Source organism: Alternaria hordeiaustralica (genome assembly GCF_023758085.1).
Source record: "Alternaria hordeiaustralica strain BMP 2776 chromosome Unknown scaffold_40, whole genome shotgun sequence".
NCBI lineage: Eukaryota > Fungi > Ascomycota > Dothideomycetes > Pleosporales > Pleosporaceae > Alternaria > Alternaria hordeiaustralica.
Genome location: NW_026056812.1, coordinates 111,355 through 137,866, shown reverse-complemented (window position 1 = coordinate 137,866; position 26,512 = coordinate 111,355). Strand labels below are relative to the sequence as shown.

The 26,512-nt window shown below is 52.9% G+C and overlaps 7 protein-coding genes across 7 annotated transcripts; 3 read left to right on the top strand and 4 right to left on the bottom strand.

The window, feature by feature from the left end:
• Positions 1-780: 780 nt before the first annotated feature.
• J4E84_010387 (uncharacterized protein) lies at positions 781-2,955 on the bottom strand (the record flags this gene model as incomplete). The annotated part of the gene is made up of 3 exons (XM_049392942.1): positions 781-1,123; positions 1,649-2,192; positions 2,562-2,955. 3 exons carry the CDS (start codon positions 2,953-2,955, stop codon positions 781-783), a joined length of 1,281 nt encoding a protein of 426 aa, XP_049239336.1.
• A 1,865-nt stretch (positions 2,956-4,820) lies between these two features.
• Positions 4,821-7,950, top strand: J4E84_010386 (uncharacterized protein; the record flags this gene model as incomplete). The annotated part of the gene is made up of 3 exons (XM_049392941.1): positions 4,821-4,864; positions 4,915-7,250; positions 7,298-7,950. The coding sequence occupies 3 exons, from the start codon at positions 4,821-4,823 to the stop codon at positions 7,948-7,950; spliced, it is 3,033 nt and encodes a 1,010-aa protein (XP_049239335.1).
• Positions 7,951-8,521: 571 nt separating this feature from the next.
• J4E84_010385 (uncharacterized protein) lies at positions 8,522-11,742 on the bottom strand (the record flags this gene model as incomplete). Its single annotated transcript, XM_049392940.1, has 4 exons — positions 8,522-11,041; positions 11,088-11,368; positions 11,420-11,504; positions 11,560-11,742. The coding sequence occupies 4 exons, from the start codon at positions 11,740-11,742 to the stop codon at positions 8,522-8,524; spliced, it is 3,069 nt and encodes a 1,022-aa protein (XP_049239334.1).
• Positions 11,743-12,157: 415 nt separating this feature from the next.
• Positions 12,158-13,438, top strand: J4E84_010384 (uncharacterized protein; the record flags this gene model as incomplete). The annotated part of the gene is made up of 2 exons (XM_049392939.1): positions 12,158-12,525; positions 12,574-13,438. The coding sequence occupies 2 exons, from the start codon at positions 12,158-12,160 to the stop codon at positions 13,436-13,438; spliced, it is 1,233 nt and encodes a 410-aa protein (XP_049239333.1).
• Positions 13,439-14,689: 1,251 nt separating this feature from the next.
• On the bottom strand, positions 14,690-17,779 carry J4E84_010383 (uncharacterized protein; the record flags this gene model as incomplete). The annotated part of the gene is made up of 1 exon (XM_049392938.1): positions 14,690-17,779. The coding sequence occupies one exon, from the start codon at positions 17,777-17,779 to the stop codon at positions 14,690-14,692; it is 3,090 nt and encodes a 1,029-aa protein (XP_049239332.1).
• An 843-nt stretch (positions 17,780-18,622) lies between these two features.
• J4E84_010382 (uncharacterized protein) lies at positions 18,623-19,771 on the top strand (the record flags this gene model as incomplete). Its single annotated transcript, XM_049392937.1, has 1 exon — positions 18,623-19,771. The coding sequence occupies one exon, from the start codon at positions 18,623-18,625 to the stop codon at positions 19,769-19,771; it is 1,149 nt and encodes a 382-aa protein (XP_049239331.1).
• A 210-nt stretch (positions 19,772-19,981) lies between these two features.
• On the bottom strand, positions 19,982-22,659 carry J4E84_010381 (uncharacterized protein; the record flags this gene model as incomplete). Its single annotated transcript, XM_049392936.1, has 9 exons — positions 19,982-20,049; positions 20,318-20,339; positions 20,395-20,957; positions 21,226-21,661; positions 21,725-22,090; positions 22,143-22,204; positions 22,266-22,417; positions 22,474-22,570; positions 22,629-22,659. 9 exons carry the CDS (start codon positions 22,657-22,659, stop codon positions 19,982-19,984), a joined length of 1,797 nt encoding a protein of 598 aa, XP_049239330.1.
• Positions 22,660-26,512: the final 3,853 nt, after the last annotated feature.

Below are 26,512 nucleotides of genomic sequence, written 5' to 3'. Positions count from 1 at the left end.
GACGCCGGGGAGTACTTCAAGCAGCAGTACGGCTTGCCTTTGACGGGTTGAAGACCAAACTGAAGCCTACTGCTATTCATCGTACGAGACAAACGGCGCGTGGTTATAAGTCTGTGAACTCTTTCAAAAACACGTCCCTTGCAGAAAACTCGCATGATTAGCAATCTGTGAAATCGTCAAATAGCAAAACCAATTTTCTAGGTGGGGTGATGGGCAGAACCTCATGAAGCATTCATGGAGAGACTATCAGGCGTGAGATCAGCTTTTTAGAGGATTGTTTAGGTTCTCCCGTTTGCCGTTGGCTTTTGATAGTGCTTTTCTCTTCATTAATATATCTGCGGATAATGTCCACCCATGTCGTTGCTCTCTCCCCGAATTGTTGAGGTTGATAACGGCCGCTACGATGTACTGCACAGAGAACTTCAATCCTTCCATTGTGGAACAATTCTGTCTTGACAGAATGGATTACCCTAGCTTGCGAAAACCGCTGTCTAACGCATTATCACAAGCGCGGACCATTGCTATCTCATATATGATGCTAATTTGTGGGGGTGACATGTGCTAACAACGATACTAAAGCGCCATGCAACTTCATTTGTAGTCTTCGCGCTACATCCCCAGGAATTTCCACCACTGCGCTATCAATGAGTTGCGTTGTTAGATCCAGGCGTTGCACCGGCAAGTAGAGAGACCATCGTCGCTACAGTCTGAAAGCACGTGTCCAACACGTAGTATCATGACATCCGATTACCCTCATCTCCCACCTACTTCCCGGAGCTTTTACGCATACTTCCTCTCCTTCCTCAGCGGCGCAACATCCCCGTCCGCCCGTCCAATCGCCAACCTCCCGATCTCACCGCCCTCTTCGACATCTCCAAAACGTATGCGCACGTCCTTCAGCAATCGCGATCGATCAGCTGCGTCGGGATATGTGCCCGTCGCCGGTAAAGCTACGTAAGGATTATCTCTCGCAGCCAGACTAGAGAAGTTCATGAGCACGTCTGGGCCGTGCGGGAGAAAGGTGCGGAGGTAAAAAGGCACCAGGCTCGCTCCGATGAGCACGGTCGACGAGACTATAAGCGCAATGACCCAGCCGAAGTGCGCTTTGAAGACCTCGACGTTACTGCGTCTTGTTCCTGTACTCGGACATGCTTTTGCTAGAGTTTCCGCGTTGCCTTGATCAAATGAATCCATGCTATGGAAATCATCTTGATCTTGATCGTACCAAGAGACATTTGCATTTGATCGACGGGTGGATGCGTCAAAATTACCCCTGAGCGAGGCTTTGCCGTTCATTGTCGCCCAATATGCATTGACTACCTGACTGAGACGTGGGACAATAGTCTTATAATCCACCACAACGTCCTGCAGATTTACAATGTTTGTGGGGTTTACGTAATAGTCCTGTGACATGTGATACATGCTAAGGAAGCTAGAACCGGCGTCGTCGTCATACCCGTAGAACGCGTCAGTTGAGCCATCTTCAATAGCCATATTCACAAGCGCAGATTCCCAAGGTGTGTTCTGGAATCCTACCAGCGGACCCAGTTGGGTATATGCTGGCGGTGGGTGTGCGAGGCGAGAGCGTCGAATACGAACCACAGCACAGGCATCATACGTAGAGCATGCGATTTCAGCTTCCACGTACGTTGTCTGAATCGTACAATCCCAGATGAGTCCCAGTAATGAGTTGCTGACAATGACGAACGCGAAAGGCTCAACTTCATCGGGAGGGATCTCGGCACGGCTCGTGACATTTTCGTTCCAATACACGTACCCCAGCCACCTTGTGGTGTTGAATGTGAACTGGGCGTCCCAATCGTCGGAATCATCGAGGTATCGATCACATTCCAGATGAAAGTACTTCGCCTGGATCGTGGTGGAGTAGTCAATGAACTCCGGTGAATTCATTCCACTCATGGGAACACCAATGAACGAAGAGTAAGATTCCAGAGTGCTGTTTTCTGTACTGTACCAGCCTTCATCCCCGAGAGGGGATGTGCTTTCGTAATGCTCGATCCGAGGTACCTTGACGTGACCCCAGGTATCGCGTGGAGAGCCTTGTGTAGTAGTCTGACTCATGAGGGCAGCGAGGTAAGAGCTGTCCAAGGTGGGCTTGAACAATTCGTAATCAGGCAGCCACAGCCACGGGCTAGGCACGATGTAGAGAAATTCCGCATTTTCAGGAAAGTCTTTTGGCCCGTAGCTTATCTGTCGAAAAGATGCTTGACCGCCCACAGGAGACAGTATCCATATAGCTATGAGACCGACGCCTACATAGCTGATAGCTCGGAGTTGCAACTGTGAGACCACGGTGCTGGTGAGCGAAGAGCTACTAGCAAGTGTGTCCAAATTGCCGATTCGTTCGCCTTTTCCAAGCCTCCAAAGCAAGATCGCAAACGTCGCTCTCCCAACCACTGAGGCAAAGAGTATGGGATAGATTGTCGGGCCCTAGGCAGGATGAGCGAATGAGCTTTCTGACACGCCCGGATACATACGAACCCATATTGAAGCTTGTTTGATCCTCTCAGCTGCATCCTGGTGGCGGCTAGTGGGTTTACCGTTGTACCAGATGACGAATAGAGCAAAAGCAAGAAATGTGAGTGAGAGAACCAGTAGGAGAAGATCAACAAGAATCTTCCAGGTGGCACTACCAAAGGATATCTTGACGGGTCGCGGTGATGTTGGCCACCCGAGAGGGAGGTCAGATTGCTTCTCAAGCAGAGGGGCATTCGGTAGCTCATAGTTCAAAGCAGTACTCGGTACTCTCTCGCGTGAGCTGCGGAGACAATCGTCTGAGTTGGCGGCATCTAGCTCGCAGTGGTGAAGGAGTTCCAGCTGGGGTGCATCGGTACTGATCTGCGACTCACGACGTGTTCGTTCCTCGCTGTCGGCGAAACTGAGTTCGATATCAGAGGTGCTGAACTGGTCCTTGTTCTGCTGTGTGGCCGCCATATCCCAGGAGCAAAAGCAACAGGGCGATAGTCAACAGCTTGCAACTGCAGAGGGTGCATTATGAAAATTAGCTTGTAAGCCCGCGGAACGGACTAGACGGCTTTTATGTACGAGCAGCATAACAGTGTTACATAGCAACGCCACAGCCGCATCTTTCGGCTGTCAAGGCTGTATCGAACCTCGGGATAAGTCCTATTTGGGTGGCATTTTGCGCAGCAAAAGCAATGAGCAACAGCTAGCCGACTTACTTGCAATCTGCGTCGTCTCCAATCAGGATATCAGATGCCCGGAGTAAGTGGAGTGTGTGAACATTTCCAGCGTAGCAACAGTAGCGTTCGATGTAGCCGCCTGTCACAGCCCACCGCCCCACACGATTACGGCTCAGAGATTGCGAGTCAGATGCCCAAGGCTCGCTGCGCAGTACCTGGAAGACTGACTGGGAGGCTTACAAGCTGTGTCTATCCGTGAGGCGTTGACATGCGGCTGCGACAGGTTCGTTCGGTTATGAATTGCGCAATTTTATTTGCGACTTGTTGTGGAGTAGGATTCGAGGGTGCATAGTGGCGCTGATGTGGGCCCTGTGCAGCCGCCCGGGTGGCAGCCTGATAATCAGGCCTCCAGACTCCCCGTGCCGCAGCGCCATACAGTGATGCCCTCAGTGACATTTTCAACCGCAGCCTTGCTTAGGATTATGGGCACTATAACGCCAGATCAGCCAATTAGCTAGACTTGCTGAGTAAGGTAGATACAGCTAGTCAGCATCTGCTACTTTACGGTTGAAAACATACTGGGGACACGATAAGTAGTACACGGATTGCGCGACTCAATGCGAACCTCAGTATAGATCATCGTCAATGGAGCGACTCAAAAGCCGTCAATAATGTATCAAAATCCCGGAGTTGATGCCAATCTAGCAAAGCGTGAACGGAAGATGTGTTGGAGGTCTTGTCAGGCGCCTCCTCAGGGCTGGAACGCAATCACGTGATGCTTGGCAAATGCAATTGCCGAACCCCCGACAATCTAGATCCTTCCATTTTCGCTTCCGCAGCAGCTAAATCGCCGAGCGATGCAAGGCGTCCCCCCCGAAACCTTCATTGTTATACCATCACGACATAATACTACTGGATTCACGACGACGGACTGCAGACTGCGCTCTCACATCATGTCGCAAAAAGATGGTGATCGGTATTGCTCGTAACGCGAAACCTCCTGCCTGGCAAGAGATGGCAGGCTGGTCATGGGCGCGCGATAGGCTCTGTCTGGCCCAATAACGCCACAAGTGCTATCCACGATATGCAGCCCCCGCGCCTTTCGAAAGGCTTGTACGCGAACTCAGCTGTCTTCAGCTGAGACTTTAGCTCTCCCAGCAGATACATTGTTGACATGTTAGGGTTGACAATGCCTCCATTCTGGCCTTCTTCAACCTCGCTTCCGAATCACTCACGCAATCTTATATCCTGACTACAGCAACTGGCGGCTAGATTTGGACAACGGATACGTAATATGGCGATTGGATGGCAGCCCCGACTTACGGCGCTACTCTTGTTGTACGGCTTGTGCTGGCTTTGACAAACTCTGATCGCTAACCCGCATGATCAGGCTACTCTTCCAAGTTATCAATATTGCGAGCGACATAGTGTTTTTCAGGACGAAGGTAAACCTATCGCCAACGAATCTCGAAAATGAGCTACCTGAGCCAAACCCTGGGCGGCCTCTTGACGCATCATTGACCAGCAAAGCGAAGAGACTTCTTATGAAGGCTGATATAAGTCGAGTTCTCATCCCGCTCCTCTTTACTACACTGAGTGTGGTAATAGTATCTGTGCTCTTCTCTGGCGCAAGCGACACGTATCGCGCCACAGAGAATGCATGTAGCACGAAGCCGGATGCCGACATCAGTGGTGTCGGCGTACGCGCCTCTATCTGGGGACAAATTGCAATGCTGATCTTAATCAGTAGCTCGGGCCACCTCCATAAGAAAGAGACAGCAATCAAAGAAGTCGCAGGTGGCCTAATTCTCACACATGTTTCCCTCGCCATCGCCATCATTGTGCAGATGTACAAAAAGACATTGACATCCGTCGATGCGGCGATCGGCGCAGTCATTTTGGACGCCCAAAACATCGCTCTACTCATTCCTGTCACTGCCAAACAGACCCTCGCAGCTCGATGGCAGGTGCTCATACTTATACCAGCCCAGATCCTCGGTCTAGTATTCCTGCCAGTGCTGGTGGTCAAGTTCACCAAGGGAGGCTTCGCATCGCAAGACTGCAAGTGTCTTACTATCTTCTGGTGGTCCCGGTTAAGCGATTGTAAGGCCTTCTCCGGTAACGAGCTTTCTCTCTTCTGGATCTATTACACGCTTCGTTGGATGATGTGGATCCACTCGTCCTTCCATTCTTTGTACAACGCCGAGTGGTTCCACAGATCTGAGAAAGAAGGGCGCATTCCAATCTTGAACCGCGATGGTACAAAGCCAAAGACGTATTGGGAAAAGGCTATAGCTCTAGCGCGTGAACTGCGGGATTCAAATCGACAAGTAACAAAGGCTACTCTACAGGCTGGCCTGCTGTATAGACAATACTCTGCGACGATATCAGTATCGTATACGGCATACGCTCTATACTCGCTCACATCTATGGTAGTTGCCGAAGTTACCATTGGAGAGTACAACCTCCAACCAAGCTCCAACGCCAACTCGATCGGTCAGATAATTGCCGTCGTGGTCTCGCTCGCTACTCTCCTTCGAGTCATTTGGAGTTTCCAGAGCCTCTATAATGACGCTGAGAATAGTTCATTCCCCGACTTCATCTTCTCATTGCTTTCGCGGTCCCCGTCAAGTTGCTGCTTCGGCTCAAATGTAGAAGAGGCGAGCGAAGATCCAGCTCCGATCTTGTCGAGACTAGATGAAGAAGAGCGTGGGAGGATATCAGATACCGATAGTGGACATGATGGCTCAGGAGGATCGCTACCTCCGCAAACTCCCGCATTATCTTCACAATCATCCCATGGAGCGGTTGGCCTAGCTGATCAACATCTTGGGCCCAATCCTGGATCACCTCACCCAAGTAACAGCAGAAATTCCTCCGATAGCACCAACTTGCCAAAGACGCAGCCACATTTGCCTTTGGGACAGAACGGTCGAGCACAGCGACTTCCACCGAATCGTGCAGTGCCACAGCCAAAACGAACCGACTCCTACGGGCCAGCATACCGATTCGAGTTCCGCCAGCCATTCCACCTAGACGCTGTCAAACAGCTCTTTCTGCCTACAGTCACCCAATATCTGGAAGTCCGAAGAAAGGCGAAGGCTACAACTCCAATGAGCGAGCATCCGGTCTCGCTCTCTACCAAACTCCCGAACCCCGATCAGCCAATGGCTTGTACACCACCACAACAGCCACAACAACATACGGGTAGGGAGGAACCTCTTCCATCGCCCTTAGTCGTAGAAGTACCGCATCCAGCAGAAACTTCGACTTCCGACGATAACCAACACCCCGTCATGATTAGCGGCTCGCCTCTCGATTTAATAGGCGCCGACATGATACCGAAGACAGAGCCCCTGAACACTTCCGATGAAGACCCAATTGGCATCAGTCACCAAGGTTCCTGGAAAGATGGTCGTCCCTATGTACACGTTGAGGAAGATAAATATGTACCTATCCAATCAGGTCCTCTCGAAAAAACAGAAGTATCGTCAACACAAGAGCCTGGGGAAGATAGTCCAGCGCCAGTCTCGACATTTGGTGATGGACGGATATTCCCTGCTAATCGTTTTGTTTCCACTTATGATCTTAACAAGAGGGGCCTGACGTCAAAGACAGAGTACCCTGATATCGCAGACCAGTCAAAGGGTGGCGGAGAACCACAAGAACCGAGTGTGCAGATTGAGAAGGGTCGCGCATCAGCATTGTCTATCATTGCAAACGATACAGAGTCAGAGAAAGACGGCTCTCAGACGATAGGCCAGTCTGCAAAGTCGATTGAGCCGGTCGATGAGGCCTTTGCCAAGTTCAAGGATGCCAAGAACGTGATCGCCAATCCCCTCCAAGAAGCGCCTGTGCCGACTGGTATTTATCCATGGAACATACCCGCGGACTCTCGTTCAGGCTTTCCTCCACACGAGAGCTTGGAGCTGGAGCCAACACAATCCTCGCCCAGTGACATGGAGCCGTTTGCGTGGAGAAGACGGAGACGAATGCAGGCGATTCTTCGTTGGGATTTTGTGCTTCATGAACTGGGAATTCTATCGAGAAACCCATCAGGAGGACAAGGCAGTGTCGGTGAAACTAGTCAGTGTTCATGCCCACAAATACCAATCCAGCTAATAACTTCGTAGTAGAGGCCACGCTACCCGAATGGGAATTGCCTCCCAAGGGACTCCCACTCGACGACCTCATGTGTAAGACTATCCTTCACTGGCAAGCAAGATCGCGTATGCCGCGATGGGGTTGTCCAGGCAGGGATGGAGCGTGTGGACTGAGCTACATTGTCTGGAAGAACTTCTCAACGTTTGAGGGACACTACACATGGGATCACGCAGAAAGAAGTTTTCGTCAAAAATGCCCTATAGGGTGCTACGGGTCCTGGGAGACGCACACGAGATCATCTGCTCGAAACTACGAAAATGGATGTATGCTCGCACGGCACATCTGGAGCAAGCATTTGTATAGAGAGGAATTCCGCGACCCGTCACTGCCACAAATGGCGAAAGCAGATCAGGCGAAATCGGCGGAGTCTTCAAAAATGGCTCAAGAGGCCGACGCAACGACCGAAATCCAAACGTCTAGTAGTGAAAAGCAAGGGAAACTTCGTGCGCCTGAACTAGCGGCCACTGACAAGTCCGACAGGGTCGGGGGTAGACTTCACCCGCGCACTCCTCCAAGACTCGAGAAGAGACCTAGTTGGTGGCAACAGCGATACGGAGATCTGGAGCCCAAACCTGCGGCTGGCAGCGAGGGGGACAAATGGCTCAGAGAAATGCGCCTCTAGATTACTCTATGGTGGCAGAGGACTGAGGTAGAAGAAGATCTACGTTTCCATCCCGCTATTTGTACGCCGCGTAGCACATTTGTGGAGAAAGAAACGCTTGTGTGCTTGGGTATCGAGACTGGTTGGGGCTCGAGCAGGCGCGGTAGTCGCAGTGGTAGTATCTTGTTCTGGTTTTCTTCCATTATGTGGCGGTGGCGCATGCGTAGTATGACACGATAACACAATTTACGAATTAAAGTAAGGAAAGCAGCGGACAGATACTTTGCATTACAAGAACTAAGACTTTATTCGCAATGAAAAGAACCTCGTGCTGCCAACCAACCCACTCTCGGTTCGGCAGTAATACCAAAAACCACGCATCGGCGCTCCTTACGCGCAGTAGCAGACCACCAAATGAATCTCCATGGTAATCTTACACAAACCCCCCAACTTCCCCTCCCCCTTCCACTCTCCACCGTCACTTCTTTTCCCCATCCATCGCCAGAATCCTCTCATAAAACTTCCCAAAACACGCGTCAAACCGGACGTGATCCTCACGCGTTCCCTCATCCCCCCTCGCAAAAATAGCATACTAGCGCTTCCTCTTCTTCTTCCCCTCATCCTCACTCGCCCCCTCATCCCTCGCCTCCTTATCCTTCCTCGCGGCCTTCTTATCCAACTCATCCCAACTCTCTCCCTCGCTAAACTCATCTTCACTGCCCTCATCACTCATCTCCTCACTCGCATTCTCATCAAAGTCGCTCTCGTCGGAGGATTCATCTGAGATAGCGAGTTCAGACTCACTAACTTCAAACGCAGACTCCTCTTCTTCCTCGCCGTCGCCTTCGTCGTCAGTTTCGTTCGACAAGAACGACCAACCGCCATCGGCGAAGAACTGGTGGGGATCCGACGTAACGGTCTTCATAATGGTGGCCCAATTGAGGTTGAGGGGACCCTCTGTGAACGGGATATCGACGCTGTCGAGCCAGTCTTTGACGGGGTCGAGGGACTCGACGGGGATGGTGTTGATGTGGACGGGAGGCCGGTTATAGTCCTTAAACACAACCACCATGTCGAAGTTCCTGAGACCAAACTGCACGCGTTCCAAGTGCACGATTTCGATTTCGGAGAGGGTGAGGCAGGTAAAAGGGGGTTCTGTGAGTTGGACGAGGCAGTCGGTTGTGGGCTGGACGAGGACGGAGGAGCGGGATGGGACACCGTTGAAACCCAACTCGCGGTAAGGGATATCGACGCTGACGTTCTCGTTGCGGGCGGCGTCGGCGATTTTCTCGGCAAAGTTCTTGAATTCCTTGTCGAGGGCTGCGCGGCGGCGGCGCTCTTCTTGTTCTTGCTCGAATTCTTCTTCGTCGCCGAACTTGTGGCGCCGCTTGCGGTTGCCTGTCTCGTCGAATTGCATCTCTGTGGCTTCGCGGACGAATTGCACATCCTTTGTCTTCTTTTTGCCCAACATTATTGGGTTCTTGAGGTGGACGTGGATGATGACGATGAGCTCGTGTTGTGAGGGTTGGAAGAAGAGGTGCTTCATGTTGCTGAAGAGGACGTCGATCTTGGCTGTGCCGTTTCCGTGGACGTAGCGCAGACCGTTTTGGTGGATCTCGACACTTCCCGGGATGCGCTTGCCGTCGAGTGCGGGGCGGATGAAGATGAGGTCGAGCATGTGCGGCTTGCGGGTCTTGAGGGGGATGAGCTTGTCTTGCTCAACGACGTCTTCCATCTGCTTCTTCTCAGTCTCCCTTCGCACAACGTCCTTCTTCAGCTCTGTGATGTCCTTGGTGATCTGGTCGATGCGGTCGACATCGTGCGACTTGAAGGTCAAACTACGGATGAAGTGTGCGTTGGGGTCTTCAAACGGCTGGTCGTCCTTCCGGCCAACACCTTGACCTGGTGAGAGGAAGTTGATGCGGAGAGATGTAAAGTCCGCCTCGGGGGTGTGCGATGCGTTCTTGATGGTGTGAATGTGGAAGGGCACGGGTCGGCCCATGATCGGCAGAAGAACAGTGAGGTTCTTCTTGTCGACTACGATCTCCAAGTTGGCGACCGAGCTAGGGAACTGGTTGTCGCGCTTGTAAGATTCGAATTTCTTAAACTTCTTCTCTTCTGTGCCGTTTAAGGACTTCGCGCCTTCGCTGTACTCGGCAAGACCCTGCTCCTGCTTCTTGGCGTGTAGCTCTCTTTGATGCTGCCGCCGTTGCTCCTCCTTCTCGGCATCTTGGTTTGTTGTTCGCTCGTGGCGTGTGCGGGTCTTGGTGATGTTCGTCTGGGCGATAGCTGGGCGCTCCTTCTTGACCTTCGGCTTGGCCTCTTCCTCTTCGTCATCGAAGAAGAACGAGACAGCGTCCAGATCTGAGGTAGTGTCCTTGGTGAAGACTGCGCAGTCGCCGGCGCTGACACGGACGGTGTCTACCAAGACGAGCGAGTAGTTCTTGCTCTTCTTGTCCTGCGGCTTGCTGTTCTCGAGGTCCGCAAGACCAGTCTGAACTACCAAGGTCATGCCGTCCTTCAGGACACGAGTGTTCTTGCCGCTCAGGAGCAGCGAAGAGTCCTTGTTCTCGGTACCGATACCGTAACCGAGGTTCTTGGGGAAGTGCTTCTCCCACTCTGGCTTCTTCGACTTGAGATGCGCGAGTGCCTTGTTGTAGACGTCCTTGGCCACCACACCGTCCTTGATCGACTTGATGACCAGGTCGTGAATCGCCAGAAGCAGCTTGTAGGCAGTCTCCTGCTCTTTGTTGGGCCCGACCATGAATGTGCGACCGATCATGGCGCCGTATGTCTGGTAGCGCAGACCGAGCACAGAGATGATAACGCCCGCGTGCAGGTTGTTCTCGTCGGGCTCGGCCGCGAATTTCAGATCGTATGAGCCGCCACTCTGGATGGTAGGCTGCAGGCACCAGTCCAGCTGCATTGAGTCGAATGTCTTGGACAACTTCTGCTTCTCAAAGAACTTGGCGTCGTCGATCTTGTTGGAGACCTTGTCGGCGAGGGCGCGGTGGGAGATCTTCTTCTCGGAATCGAGGATGTCGGACATTTCCTCGACGAAGTAGTTGGACATGAGGGCGCTCGAGGCGCGGGCGGCGTCGCGGATGGTTCGCTAAAAGGTCAGTAAGGCCAGTGCGGAGTTGTGCGATCAGACTTACCAGCTCCTTCTCGTCCTTGACTGACAATGCGGCGTTGGACATGATGGAGGCCAGATCGACCTGGTCCTCCTCTTTGAAGCCAGCCTCGTCAAAGGCAGCCTTCCACTCGTTCGCAAAGGCGTTGTTGGCGTTGTCCTTCTTCAGCACCGCCACCTTCTTGCCGGCCTTTTTCATCGTCTCGAGACATGTCTGGAACTGCTTCTTGTTCTCTTCGGCGTCCTTGCCGCGGACGAGAATCTCAACCGGCACCTTGCCACCTTTGAGCGGTTCGAGGTAGGAAGCTATCCTCATTAGTGAATGTGCTCAAACTCAAGTCGTGGCCGCAGACTCACCCTTCTTCTTGGTTGTGACAATCTGGAGGAGGTCGGGGGTCAGGATGAAGAGCGTCGCGGGAAACTCGTAGCCTAGCAGCCATAGCTGGGTCTCATCAGCTCACTGTCCGTTCATCACATGTCGATATGCGCAATCTTACCTGGAAGGCTGCGGGCTTCAAATAGATGCCTGGCTCACTCGCCTTGCCCACAAGAGTCGCGATGGAGCTTGCGCCCTGGAAAACAGCGTCGCCTGAGCGCTTGTCGGCCTTCCACTTGGTGACGAGGGCGTTGAGGCGCTCGTGGAATAGCGCCTTGTCGATGACAATGTCGTTCTCCGCCATGGCTGAGGATGCGCTGAAGATATCCTCCAGGCGGTTTGGCGTAGCTGCGAGGGAGAAGGTGGGAGAGAGAAGGCAGCGATGAGAAAGTCGCGAAAGGATGATGCGACGCGAGGTACGCGCTGGGGGCCCGTGCACCTCTCAACTCCACAATCATACTAGCGCCAACCTCACCTAGCAAAGCTCTCTACAGCTGGCATTAATAAACCCCACATCTTCCTAGGCAACACTTTTCAACGTCACGTTTTCTTCTTGTACATACTTTGGTCATCTTTTGTTGTTGTAGACTCCCACATTTTGGTCACGTCCAAAGTCACTCCCATCTTGTGACCCTCCCACGCGGCTGCCTCATCCACCTCAAAACCCTCACCACCCCACCCATGCGTCTGCAAACCTCCCCAACCACCAACACTATGCGATGACGACCGGCTCCAGTCCTCGCGCTGGAGTCTCTCTCCGAAGCGATGTCTCCAATGACACCACGACAACTACGCCCGATGCCCCGCAAGCCCCCAACAAGGCACCAGCGACGGGTGTACAGGCCGCTGGTATGCGGGCCGTGGCAGCGAGGATGGTCGCCTTCTACTTCCGAGCACCAGTCAAAGCTTTCTTTAGGGGGAGGATCGACTACATGAGCTATGCGAGGGCGATAAATCCACATGTTATGGCGGATGCGAAGTGGTCGTGGAGGATGACTACGCCCGCGGTTCTGGCGCATGCGATACGGACTGAGGGATGGGGGTTTATACCGAAGCAGGTGCTGCCACCGCTGATGGCTAATACTTGGTATGCAACCTCTCTCTCTCTATCATGCTCATACTAATAGCGAGATAGTATCGGCGCCGTCCTATACACAGCCTATCTGCATTCCCTCTCCGCCCTCCACGAACCCTCCTCCCACCAGACCAAACGCGTTTACCCACCCCCTCCCCCTTCCATTACCTTCACCGCAGGCTTCATCGGTGGCTCATGCCAGTCTGTTATTGCAGCCCCTTTCGACGCCCTGCAGACCCGTTTCCGCACCGCCGACATCCTCGAAGGCCGCCACAAGACAATGTGGCACTACGCCGGGCACAAACTCAGATCCATCGGCGTCCAAGGCATCTTCGCGGGGTGGTCTCTCTCCTTCATGAAAGACGCATTCGGCGCCGCCGTCTTCTTCGGCACCTTCGAAACAGTGAAGAGCCAAGCTTACCTCGAATTCGTGAGCCGCTACTACGGAAGTCGGACGCGCGACACCCTCCTCGAGAAATCCATCCCCTACCTCCAAGAAGACCACGACGACCGCCCCGTCATCCGCCCCCACTACATGCTCGAACCCATGTTCCTCCTGCTCGCCGGCGTCTCCGCATCCATCACCTCCCAACTCATCCAGCACCCCTTGACCGAAATCCAAGACGTGCATTACCGGCGTCTCGAAGCGCTGGACTTCCAGGCACACCAAGACAACAAGCCTAGTCATATCGTCCGACGCTACTACCACGCCTACGAAGAAACGTTTGCTCAGTGCAAGGTTCTAGCCAAGAGGGTCGGCGGCTGGAGGAAGTATCTCTACAGAGACTTCTTCATGAGCACGATTAAACAGGTTCCCAGTACCGCGGCGGGACTTATTGTGTTTGAGATTGTGAGGCGGAAGTATAGTTTTGAGAATGAGGAGGTTATGATTATGCATGAGGATGCGAGGATTCTGCTTACTTGAAGAGGTGGGTGGTGTACGGGCAGGGGAAGCAAGACAAACAGCCAACATCCCGCATCCCGCATCCCGCATCAATTCCCGCTCGGGTGCTTGGGTGGGGTGTACGCGATATGGTGGTAGCACCTCCTATGTGGGACAAGACGAGTGACCTCAGATCATCTTAAAGGAAACTCGCCTTGTCTTACATAGGAGATGCCACCACCATATCGCGTACATGTCATCTAAACCTCCAGATGGCTATCTAGGAAGCTTGCGAGGAGACCGGACGAGAGATTGAACCTTGCCCACCCACCCGGATCTCGCCTATTCCCGGCTGCTTGAAGGTCAAGATTGTAAATGGAACAAGGAGGAGGGTCGTCGTCAGTCTCAACCTCAACGCTCCTGCTCAGCTTGAGTAAATCCGGTCGTTTGCTCCATACGTTCTCGGAAGTTGCGTGACATTGGCGAAGTGAATCTTCCTCTTGACAATGTCACGCTACTTCTGAGGGGGTATGGGAGAACTGGCGGATTTACTCGGGCTGCGTATTAGAATGTAGTGGGAGATTGGACTAAGAGGGAAGAGGGCAGAAGTAGTAGAAGTAACCGCCGACGTCTCTTCCAACGCTGCTACTTAGCATGGGTAGATGCAGTCGTTTGTTGCTTTTGTTCCGAGAATGTGAGGAACAAACGACTGCATCTATTAGGGCTGGGTAGGAGAGTTGGTGTAAGGGCTGGCTGATAAGAAAGGGAAGGATAGGGCAGTTTCGCCCAAGAGGAGAGGGGTGTTGTTCGCAGTCTGAGAATTGTTTGCATATGATACCCAGATACAGAATAATTACAGTCGTAGACTTTGTATGTACGTATAGGATAACATAACTCGCATCGCACCATCACACAACCACCGTGAGCGTCTTGTCCCCAACACAACAGCCTTCCCCTCAGCCCAACCGCCCCTTCCTCAACCACCCCAAAGCAACTCAAATACCAAATTCAGTATTACCCACCCAACCTAGCCAACCGCTCAACTCTTTCCCGTTCCCTCTCCGCTTTCTCCCACGTCCTCTGCGCTTCCTCGGCCCTTTCTCCCAACCTCCGCCCTATACCCAACATCTCTAAACCGAGTATATACCACACGAACTTGCGGCCGAGATGCCATTCACCGCGGAGGAACTGTGATTGACCTACAAACCACCTAAGCAGCGATAGAATAGGTCAGTACTACATAGAAGGACTAAGAAGTGGGATGAAGGATGAGTACAGGGGATAGCGATTGACTTACTGCCAAAACATCCCCCCAATAACCATCCAACATACCACCCCCAACTTCACATTCTGCACATCACTAAGGATATTCCACGCTTTACTCTTGATCATATGCCCGTTTGCGCCTCCTGTCATCGTATCATCGCCTCCATTCCCTCCATTTCCTCCATCCCCTCCATTCCCAGCCTGTGGTAACGTCCTCCAACACCCCACCCCCACAGTCACCGGCACCGCCGTCGTAACCCCATTCTCTGCTGTCAACGTCGACGTTGAGATCTGAGGACAGTCTGGGTCCCAGATTATGGGCTGTGTTGGCATCGGCGCTGTGCCTGTTGGGATAGGAGGAGGTGGGGCGAGATTGGCGGAGGGATTGGGGACGAGGGCGGTGGTGGAGGGGAAGGCGAAGGATACGCCTGAGGCGAGGGAGGGGATTGGGGTTTTGGATCTGTGAGGGGATTTGGATTTGGAGGTGGAGGTCGTAGTTGGTTCTTCCTCAGCATCGTCATCGGAGTTGGAAGTTGCGGATTTGGTGGATTTGGGCTTGTGGGAAGTGGTTGTGGAGGTATTGTCATCGGCGGACGTGTCAATCTCGGATTCATCGTCGCCGTTAGGTTGTGCGTCCTCGTCTTCGGGCGGGGTGTCATCGGCTGCTTTGGAAGTGGGCGTAGCTTCCTCATCATTGTCTGCATGTTTCGTCTTTGAAGACGCTGCCTTTTCCTTGACATCTTTGGATGAAGTGACACTTGGTGTAGCTGCCTCATCATCTTCTGCGGGTTTCAGCTTAGTGGATGTAGCCTTCTCTTTGACGTCTTCGGATGCGGTGGCAGTCGGGGTAGTGTCATTACCCGTATCTGTATGTTTCTTCGTCGTAGATGTTGCCTTCTCCTCAACATCCGTAGATGTGTCGGTAGTTGGCGCGCTGTCATCTTCCTCATCTTCTGCAGTCTTGGTATGTGACGCCTTACTCTTCGTAGACGTAGGCGTCTCGTCGTTTCCAGCCGTTCCCTCATCAGTCTCGGGTTCTTCGTCAGGCATCGTCTCCTCATCAGCCGGTAGCTCTTCTTCCCCTTCCTCGTCTTCATTATTCGCATCAATACCTCCATCATCCCCATCTTTACCCTCCTGCTTATGCGCAAACTTCGTAGCAACAGCCGTCTCCTCTTCCACTCCACTCGTACCCGTACTGACTCTCGTAGGCCCATCATCTTCTCCATCGATATTGAAAAACCCCTCGCCTTCTTGCTCAGGCTCTTCACCAGGCCCACTGAAGCTACGCGAATGAATGACTTTGGTAGTAGTCGTGGGGTACCACATGCGCCAGAGTAGGGAAGGTGGTTTCAGTCTCCCGATTGCCGCATTACTGGACGCCGTGGGAGAAGCTATAGCAGTAGAAACGGCGCCCTTCCAGCTATAGTCGGAGATATATGTCATGCTGTTATCCGTCGAGTGAGGATTTGTTTCAGCTCTGACACCTATCAAAGCCGGCGTTGGCGCTATTAGTATTCCACGTCGCAAAGCCCCGTTCGTAGATTCGGTCGTCTCGATTGAAGTCTGATCAGCAATGTGTGCGGTTGATGGTGGGTCTGGAGCAGTCTCTACAAAGCTCTTAATATACGAGTAAAACGAGTTTATGCTTGCTTCAGTAAACGGCTCGTCCGTAGTTGTGCTAACAGGAACAGCGGCTGGTGTGGCCTTAGGCGTCGAGGTGTCTAGGTCAGCAGGGTTTGCGGGGTCTACAGCTGGACCCCGATACTCCTGTACCGATGTCTCAGATTCGGGGATATCCTCAGTCTCATAAGCATCGGAAGTCTTTGACTTTGCCTTTGTAGAATGTGACGCGCTCTCTTCGGGTGAAGAAGGGTCGGCGTTCGCAGCTTTTGACACCGTTAGTGTGCCTGAAGCTTCGACCGTTTTTGACGAATCTTCGTCGGCTCCGCTGGCTGTAGATTTGGTCTTGTGCTTGCTGGACACGTCGGTTGCCAATTCCGAAGTAGCCAATTCACTGTCCGAAGCCGTTATAGACGTGGACTTGTGCTTTGAAGACTTTGTTGCCTCAGACCCAGTGCTGCTGTCGTCCGCTTCGGAGGTCCGAGACACGGTCTCATTTGTACCTTCATTTGGGGTAGTAGAGCCTGACTCAGAGGGGGTAGTTTCTGTCGGTACACGTTTTGTAGACTTCGAAGTCTCGATCTCATGAGTGACATCAAACGTGTTCAAAGATGTGGTCTTGCTGGTCGAGGTCGCGGATGTTGCTGAAGCCGAGTCATCAGTGTCAGTCTCCGAAGCGGTGACTGTAGACGCGTGCTTAGATGACTTCGACACACCCTGCGGAGTTGTCTCGCTGGGTGTGACCTTCGACGTCTTCCCTTCCGATGCCGAAGCTGTCGCTGTTGCGCTGCCAGGAACTTTGCCACTCATTGGGCTGTCGACACCCTCCGCGTTCTTGAAATGGAGGCAGAAGCTATCAGCCTCTTCTTGGTGCACAGGTATAGCCACGACCTTTGTGGAATTTCGAACAGCCAATTGTAGCTCTCCTTTTGGCCCACCCTCCGAGTCCAGCTCTACCTCACTTTTGCAGAACGCGGAGGCTGTGCTATTGGACATGAACACTGAAATGTAGCCTTCAGATGCAAGATCGATCTTGATATGGTAGAGGTCGGTATTCCTTTTATCGACGATTTTCACTCCCGAATGAAGAGGCTCGTCGCGTTTGGTGTCATCGTCGAAATGTACGAATCCGACTTGCCTCGCGTTGAAACTTACAGGCACGCCAGTAACGGGTAGTTGCGAAATCGTAGGCTTCTGTCCACTTGCTCCCCTCGGCCAAAGGAATGCTGTTGCCATGGATGACGCGGTGTCCCCGTTCAGAGCCTCGAAGACCTCATCAGAGAGAGATACAGAGGAGTCAGACACCAAGCTTTCGCTCCGAACATGGTGGTCCTTGAAGTTTGTAGACAGTCTCCGCACTTCCGTGTGGTAAAATGTCTTGGTTATTGTAGGCGTCGCACGCTCGCCGCGGTTGATGGGAGCTGCTAGAGCGAAGTCGAAAGCTAGAGCATGCGTGCTCAGGGATAAGGTCAGTAGGCTTACAAGGAGTTTCATGTTGATGCCGCGCTGCGGTATTATGCAGAAAGAACAGAAAAAGAGGAAACACAGATGCAATTAGTGCACCAGGTTCGGTAGTGACGCATTCTCATTGACGAGCATGTGCTCTGGTGATATGTACTTGTCTTGAAGCACGCTGCCCCCTGGAATGAAGTTTATGGAATAAACCAAGTGAACAAACACAGCTGTGAAGATGTAAGGCAGTATCGCGCGAATGGTGGCGATGCTATTCGCCGCCCATGTCAAGCGCATACGTGAAATGCTGAAGGCATGTCAATGTCGCGTAAAGTGCAAGCTGGTCACAGCAACGGTGGTGTGCTTCGCAGTAGTAGCCAGGATGCATCACGCATAATCTCTGGACTCAAAGTAGCGCGTGGTCCAGTGTTGTCTCCCATGACGTGATTCGAAGGTTCTGCGCGTTGAAGAGGTGATGGAGGATGGAGTGACGAGGAAGCCGCGCGCCGAAGCCGAGCAGCTCGGCTTAGTAAGCTAGCACGGCACGTCACGCAGCGTTATCCGAACATCCACCACCATTTCCGTCTTTCGAGCACCATCATAGAGCCGCGTCTATCAGCCGCGCAATGGAAACAATCACTCTCTGATGTAGCTAAAAAACCGGTAATTCCATTCAAGCTTTTCCGATGAATCTCATTAGAAAGTATAACTCCAGTCAGGTACCAATGAACCCCTCAGTTCCTTCCGATTCAAATGCCGAGATAGCTACCTGCGGTACGCGGTGATGCATCATATAACCACAGCGCCATGCTCCTCCAACGTCTCTCTCCATCCCGTCATCTCCAGCTATTGAATCGTTACTCTTCACACCTGTCTAGACGCACAATGGCTTCCCTCCCCATCAAGCTCGCCGTCCTCGATGACTACCATAACATAGCAGCCCAGCACTTCTCCCACATCGACCCTTCAAAAGTCGAGACAACCGTATTCACCGACACTCTACCGTCATATGCGCACCCGAAAACATCCGATGCCGACCGCAAAGCCCTCGTTGACCGCCTCAGACCTTTCTCTGCCCTCTCCACCATGCGCGAGCGCACCCCGTTTCCAGGCGAACTACTGCGCCAACTACCGAACCTCAAGGTTATATTTGCGACGGGCGGCAACTTCCAGAGTTGGGATCTGGATACAATGAAGGATATGGGCGTTACGGTGTGCGCCGCGCCTGGCAAGGGCAGGACGGATGGGAAGGGTAGTGGCATGTCGCCGCGGTCGCTGCCGGTTAAGCAGGGGGGTGGGCATCCGACCACGCAGCATGCTTGGGCGCTTATACTGGGGCTTGCGCGGAACGTTGCTGCGGATGACGCTGTTGTGAAGGGCAAGGGTGTGCCGGCTGGGTGGCAGACGGAGCTCGCGATGGGGTTGCAAGGGAAGACATTAGGCCTGGTTGGCCTAGGCAGGATCGGAGCGCATGTCGCAAGAGTTGGCGTTCTCGCTTTTGGCATGAAGGTGGTATGTTGGAGCGCGAACCTGACGCAAGAGAAGGCCGACAAGCTGGCGGAAGAGTGCGGGCTGCCTGTGACAGGTGGCGGCATGACCGATGCGAACGAGAAGACATTCAAGGTCGTCACCAAAGAACGACTTTTCACATCCTCCGACGTAGTAAGCGTACACTACGTCCTCAGCGAACGCTCACGCGGCATCGTCGGCGCACAGGAGCTGGGGTGGATGAAACCAACCGGCCTCCTGATCAACACTTCGCGAGGCCCGCTTGTCGATGAAGCTGCGCTGCTGGACACGCTCCGACGGGGACGCATACGTGGCGCGGCCCTCGACGTGTTTGACATCGAACCTCTTCCCGCCGACAGCCCATGGCGGAGCGAAGACTGGGATGTCAAAGACAAGAGCAGGGTGTTACTCACACCTCACATGGGATATGTCGAAGAAGGTACCTTAACAACGTGGTATGAAGAGACGGCCGAGAACCTGGAGAGGCTGATAGAAGGAAAAGAGCCATTGCATCGACTAATCTAACCCAATCTCAATTCCACTGGAATCCCCTCTCTCTGCTCTTCCGTCAGCTCTATATCGAAGATCTCTTTCAAAGCAGCAATCCGCTCCTCCTCCGTCTTACAATCCCGTACAATCTCCCGGTCAAGCCCAATACTCTGTTTAACCCCGCCTTCAAAAAGCGTCACACTACCCACGATCATCTCTCCAGCATCGTCCATGAGCATCTTCGTACTAGTGACATATCTCGTAAAGAAAGAACTCGGATTCGTAGACGTAAACCAAGACATGATCTCGTAATCCTGCGGCAAAAACTCCGTCTCCGTAAAACAATACACCGGCGTCCATTTCCTCTCACCCTCCTCACCCTCTTCACCCTTATCGCTGCTCCCCGGATTATAGCAAACGTCATAACACCACAATTCATTCGAATGGTCTCCATACGACTCCGCAATAGCGCGTCGTTGAACACGAATGAGCCTTGGAGCTATACTCGTCGTCTCGAATCCATCTTGCAACGGATACGCCAGATTGGGTCCCATGGCCCCCATGCCAACGTCGGCGACGTACCAGCCCCCATCATCAAATCCCACTAGATTGAGCATGTGGTTCCAGCCATCGTATGTGGACGCTTGCTGCCGACGTACCTCCGCGTAGGGGCTCATGGCCCGCGATACGCGGCCGCCGCAGTTGCGCACATGAAACCCGAGGGAGCGGAGAACCGTGCCGAAGAAGGTGTTGTTTTCCATGCAGCGGCCGCCGCGGCGCTGGGTTACTATCTTGGTGTATAGGGCCTGGGGGTTGAGTGTGATGGTTTTGTGGGTGGAGTAGTGGAGCTCGAGGTTCTCGAAGGGGATGTGGCTGGTGTGGTGGATGGTTAGGGCTTGTAGGAAGGGGAGGCCGTGCTGTTTGGTTGTGGCTAGTGTGTTGTCTGATAGTAGGGGCGTGTCTAGATATTTCTGGGGGAGACGGATGCGCTGGAAGTAGGAGTATAGTTCGGAAGTGCTGTAGCGTGGCGCCTCGTCACCTAGTGGTAGCTGCGTCAGACGGGAGGGCGCTGAAGTGTCTGGCATGCTGTAGAGGGCCGTGGAGTGACCGAGAATGGCGAGTGTTGGCTTGAGTTGGAGTAAAATGCCAGCAGTGAATTCAGGCGCCTGTAATCTTATTGATCTCGTAATCAGAAACAGGAGATGCACCTTGAGCGTAGATTCTAGTCGCAGTGTCCAGCACGCCCATTACCAGCTGTCAGTGTAACCCGTGTTGCCCCGCACTTACTGCTGGGCTTGTTATCGGGGCTAGCGCATCGCGGAACAAGCGGGTTTGACGCGGCTACTCCCGCTTTGGCATTCTCGTCAAGGCTTCGTCTACGTCACCCTGCACGTCGTGGAACCAGAGCCAGTCAAATCGACCTTGCTGAAGGCGAGGCAAGATCTTGCTCATGTCGTCCCCTGCTTCTTCGTGTTGGAAGAATAGCATACGGGCAACCTCAGCTGATTGCTCCAGTTGCTTCTGTGCGCGTGGCCTTCGTACCGAGTCGTACGCGCTGAGACCAGCAACGATGTTGGCGTCGCTATTCGCTTCTTGTTTCGATGACTTGACAAGCTCTGACAAGATATTCGATAGCACCAGAGCGTCCTCGACGCCTTGAGCAGCGCCCGCTGCCTGAAATGGCAGTGACGCATGTGCGCTATCGCCTAGTAGAGCCACACGATCTCGGTAATACGTCGAAGTCCTCAAGTGGTGGAAGAAGCCCCATCGGATTGGGCTTGCCTTGGCCAAAAGTTGGCGGAAGCGGTCGTCGACGCCTGGTCCCTCGAAATCTGTCATCATGGCTTCATGTAAGACCTTCTGTGTCACAGCTTTGTCTGGTTTCCAGCCTTGCTCATCTGTGACACACAAAAGGTAGTTGAACTCCTGCAAAAAATAGCGATAAGTACGGCGACGCTTCTTTGGCCTTGGAAATGGGTACTGACTTACCTTTCCCTCTGATATACGGTACGTTACTGCGCAGCGCTTGTGGCCAAAGTAAAATTTGGCAACGTCGGTTAAATCTCCAAGGATAGCTTCGGCATCAGCCATTGGTATGACAGCTCGGTAGCAATACGCATCAGCGTAGACTGGCGCTACTTGGTCCGCAAATTGCGGCTTCAGGACATGCTCTCGGACTGTGCTTTTGATTCCGTCAGCGCCAGCAAGAATGCTCGCTTCTTCGACTTCTCCATCGGCAAAGGTAAGGACAAGCTTGGATGGCAGCTGTTCGATGTTGACGAGACGCTTGTTGAACTTGACATTGTGTCGTGGAATGAAGCTGGTCATGATGTCAAGCAGCGCTTTGCGATGCGCCTAGTGCTAATTAGCAATACTCGTGTTCATGGCGATGAGTTGTAGCACTTACAGACTTGCGTTCGAAATCAGGATGGCCCCACGCCGACTTGCCGTACCACGCTTGGTCTTTACCTGCAACAGCAGGTTAACAATAGGCACAGCGAGAAAGGTGCAGCACAAGAAAGATCCATACCCAAACCCTCACTAAGAAGCATGCCCTCAAAAAAGATGTCTTGTTTGTCAGCACCCTTGTTTCCTACGCAAATCCTCTCATACAAAGGACGGAATCCAGGCTCAATCAGATCCATGGCTCGCATGCCGTTGGGCGCAAAGCCGATACCAGCACTGCGATCATGTAAGCAAAGGAAGCTTAGGTGAGGGGCATGGTGATAAGGACATACCCTACAGCTGAGAACTCCTTGGCGTCCTCGTAGAGGGTGAAGGGAACAGATTTCTTGTGCAGCGCCATGGCCAGGGCGAGGCCACCGATGCCCGCGCCTGCATGGCCTGTTAGTGACATGGGATGGGAGATGGGTTAGTGTGCAGATATGCATACCGACGATGGCAACGTGAAAGTCGCTGTTCATGTTTTCGACTATGGTGTACAGGGTGGTGTTTGTGCTACGACTTTAGCGCAACAATGACGCACCCGTGGACGAATGTGAGAGCAATGGACAGGCGATGCAACGATGCAGTAGGTAGGCCGCTGGGTGTATCGAGGAATTCATCACTTGGGCGGTGTTGTGACGCGTGATAGTCCCGTTGGCTCGAGGCGTGACTAGATGGCGTGCCGCGATTACCCCGGGTTACCTGGCACTAGGAAGGCGCTACCACGCCTCGGACGGGAATAACCGGACACGTGATATCCCGTCTGTGCTAGAGAACAACATGTCCAGACGCCGTCGCCCTTACCACCACCATGACCACGGCGGATTTGTAATCAGTCGCGGACACGGCTGCACCCACTGACAAGCGGCGGCGCATTGCTTTCGCATGCAACGCATGCCGTGTGCGCGAGTCGAGGTGCGATGAACGGCGCCCCTCGTACTCGTCCCTTTTTCGACGTCTTTGATTTGCGAATTTCTTCATGTATGGATCTCGTTGGGGTCGCAAAGGTTGTGACTGGCTCGTTTTCCAGGTATGCGTCAGAACAAAACCAGGGTAGTGTGGCGCGTGGAATCATACCCAACCACGGAGACCTTCTACCCAGCAGATCTTAGTGTATATATAGGGACCCCCATGCAAAATTGAAACTCGCGGATTACAACAGCACTTCAGATCAGCTTACCAACCAAAAACGAACATCCGCCTTCTCTTGTGTCGCTTCCACAAAGTACCACTATGTCGACTCCAACGCAGACCAGCACCGGCGCTACGCCTCCTCGACCAACGCACCACATCCGAGCGGACGGTACTCGCGGGCGCCGAATTCGCTACCCACCACCACCGCGCCCGACGCCTAAATCACCATCGTACGCCCAGATCAAAGACTGTGCGCTATCTAGAAGTTCAAAAAATACAGGGAGCAGCCCTCTGAGTACTTCGACCGTGCCGAAACATACCTCTATGACATGAGCACCGGACCTTGAGGTAGCGAGGCTAGCCGGAAGTGGCTCTTACATTGCGCCCTGTTGACGGCAATTCAGATTGTCATTGCCGCGCTGGGATTTCCAGGTATGGGCACTGCCTTCGGGACGAAGTACATATATACGGCGCACTACACAAATGAGGATAACATTCCGGTGCTGCCGGAGTGGCTCCACGAAATAGTGATGGTCGAAAAAAGTTCTCTGGACGGTTATACACCAGAGTGAAGCAGGGAAATGGCAGGACGACTACATCCAATCAGCGAACCGGAGATCGAGAGGTTATGATATGGGCTGCCGACTACATGGCTGCTGCTATCTCACGATTGAACTGGAATTCGGGCCGTTGAAGAAGACATTACATCTCTGTCCCAAGGTCTCATAATCTCTCTACCACTTCGGAACGCGCGACAGCCGCAGCGACCACATACAGGACACCCATCGCAACACTTTCAACCCCAAAATGAAAGACTCGATCATCCACGCTACTGCCCCGACCGTCCATGGCGCCGTGCGAGCCACAAGTCGACTCAAGCACCGCGCCGTCCTCCAACTCGGTCACCACCAGCAAGGTCACCAAGACCCAAGATCGCAACCGCAATCGCATCTTTGGCCTCAACAGCAAGGATGAGAAGAAGGCCGCCAAGATCAATCGAGGGCAAGGGCAAGGCGAAGGCATCCGGCCGGGACACAAGCAGCGCATCCGACCAAGCCACGAGCAGCACATCCGGCAATGGCAAGGAGCCAGAGAGGCGGTCTAAGAATGGGGCCGAGGCCGTTGAGACGATAGTTCAAAAAGCACCCTGATCCAACCTTACTGAGAACACTGAGAATTCAGGAACCGACATTTCGACAAGGAACGCAATGAATCTCGGCTTGGCAACTACAAGCATCCTGATACTGTATTGATATATGCAAATATCTACTTCAAAACTATACATTGTACTCGTGATGCTCTTTCTGCTCACCACTCATCACATGTCGTCCTCTGACTTTCGTCCTCCTTGGAGGCAAACTCCAAGCGGAGCCCCAGCAGACGCGCTTCCAGAAAGTATGCGTCTAGACACAAGAACATACTTGTGTTTTCCAGAATGCTCTCATGCGGCGATCCAATATGTAACCCCAATGGGATCTTTACAGAGTTGTCGATGGCATATACTAATGCCCCCGAGTCTCCAGCGACGCCAAACGGCATGTCGTCGAACCATTCGATCATACCTACCCATCTGTGTATGTCAAGGTCGATGAGGTCCTTGTACTCAGCAAGTATATCTTGCTCGTACTCCGTCTCGAAACCCCCTTCCATGGTGGGTCGTTCTGGCTGTGGGTTGTGCTTATATAATGGGAAGCGCCATCGGATTTCGTTCAATATATTCATCGTTCTATCGCTGGAAAGTTCATCCACTCTTCCGTAGGAAAAGTCGAGTAGGCCTAAAGCCTACATTGAATTGAAAACACGCAAAGTAGATGACCCAACGTCGATGTAGGCTCCAGGGTGTTTCATGTTTCCTCGAATGAGGTGCGTCCTTGTGCGCGTAAAGATAGTTCATGCGCTTCATGGCTTTGCTCCGGCGCTCGGTATCGGTGGGAGATGACATGTCTGCGTCGTGTGCGCATGGTCTCTGGAAATTGGATATTAGAGTTGCTCGATAGTAGTTGAGAGTTGGGGGTTTGTATCGCGTATTTGCGTTACTGAACAGCGGTGCCCTCACCTCGTCACCCAGACGGATGTGATCCAATGTTGGAGCGGTACCCTCGGGCGTACCCAGGTATATGTCAGGTTGAGATTGGGGACTATCTTCACGAACGGAATCTGAAGCCAATACGGCAGTATGGCTACCGAGTTTTCGGATGTTGCGGCGACGTGGAGGACCGTTTCCCCAGCTTTTCGAGGGAGACAAGGCGTTGCTTTATGTTCTTGATATCGATGCGGACAGTAGCGGACTCCATAGTAGTAATGAAAGGGGCGATGGATAAACTTCGCGTGACTACAGCAGGCAGGTTAACATTGTCATGGATAGAATGATTCTTGGTTGTGATAAATACCCAAAGAAGTACAAGGTTTGCAACAGTCTGAAGAAGAGCATATGCGATAATAGGAAATTATCGCGAGTTGTTGAATCTGGACGAGGTTCACTGGTGAACATGCGTGCGTAGGCGCAAGTGACTGCTGCGTCGGTTTGGTCTCGGAATGACGCACGGAAATCCCATTCCGCTATCGCGGCTTTGAAGTCCGCGAGAGTTGCCTCAGACCGTATCACGGGTGCAGTGTGTTTGTTCTCCCATGGCCTATTGTTTGGATCGTTCTCGACTGGGGAAACGTCCGGGGACGGATAGTCTTCGTCCTTAGGCCTTTTGCCAGAGCCCTCCGGCTGTTTCTCGGAGGATGCGACGCGCTTGTTCGGGGATGAGGCGGACATATTTGTAGCGTTGTATCGAATCTTGGTACGATGCGTTCTGCAAGGGGAAAAGGGGTGCTGTGTTGGGAAATGGCGTGGCGTGGTCAATCTGGTGCTTTGTCAGAGGCAAGCACTTCCGAGGGTCGCTACCGTACCTTGCATGCAATCTCCGGTCATACGTTGGGAGATCCAGAACTTTTTCCCGCCTGAAAGAACATGTCGAACCTTTGGTGAAGATCGATTTGGCGGCGATGGCGACGACGTTGGCCTCTTGGTCTTCCTACGACTTCGAGAAATTCCATTGCGCTATCGTAAGCTTGAAGTCTCCGATGCTCATGTTATGGCGCGGGGGTCGCCGTTGTGTTTCTAGACCCGAGATGTTAACAAGAAGGGACGCGGACACAAGTACCTTCGATGGTGCGTACCCGAAGTAAGACATCTGGGTGGTGTTTGAG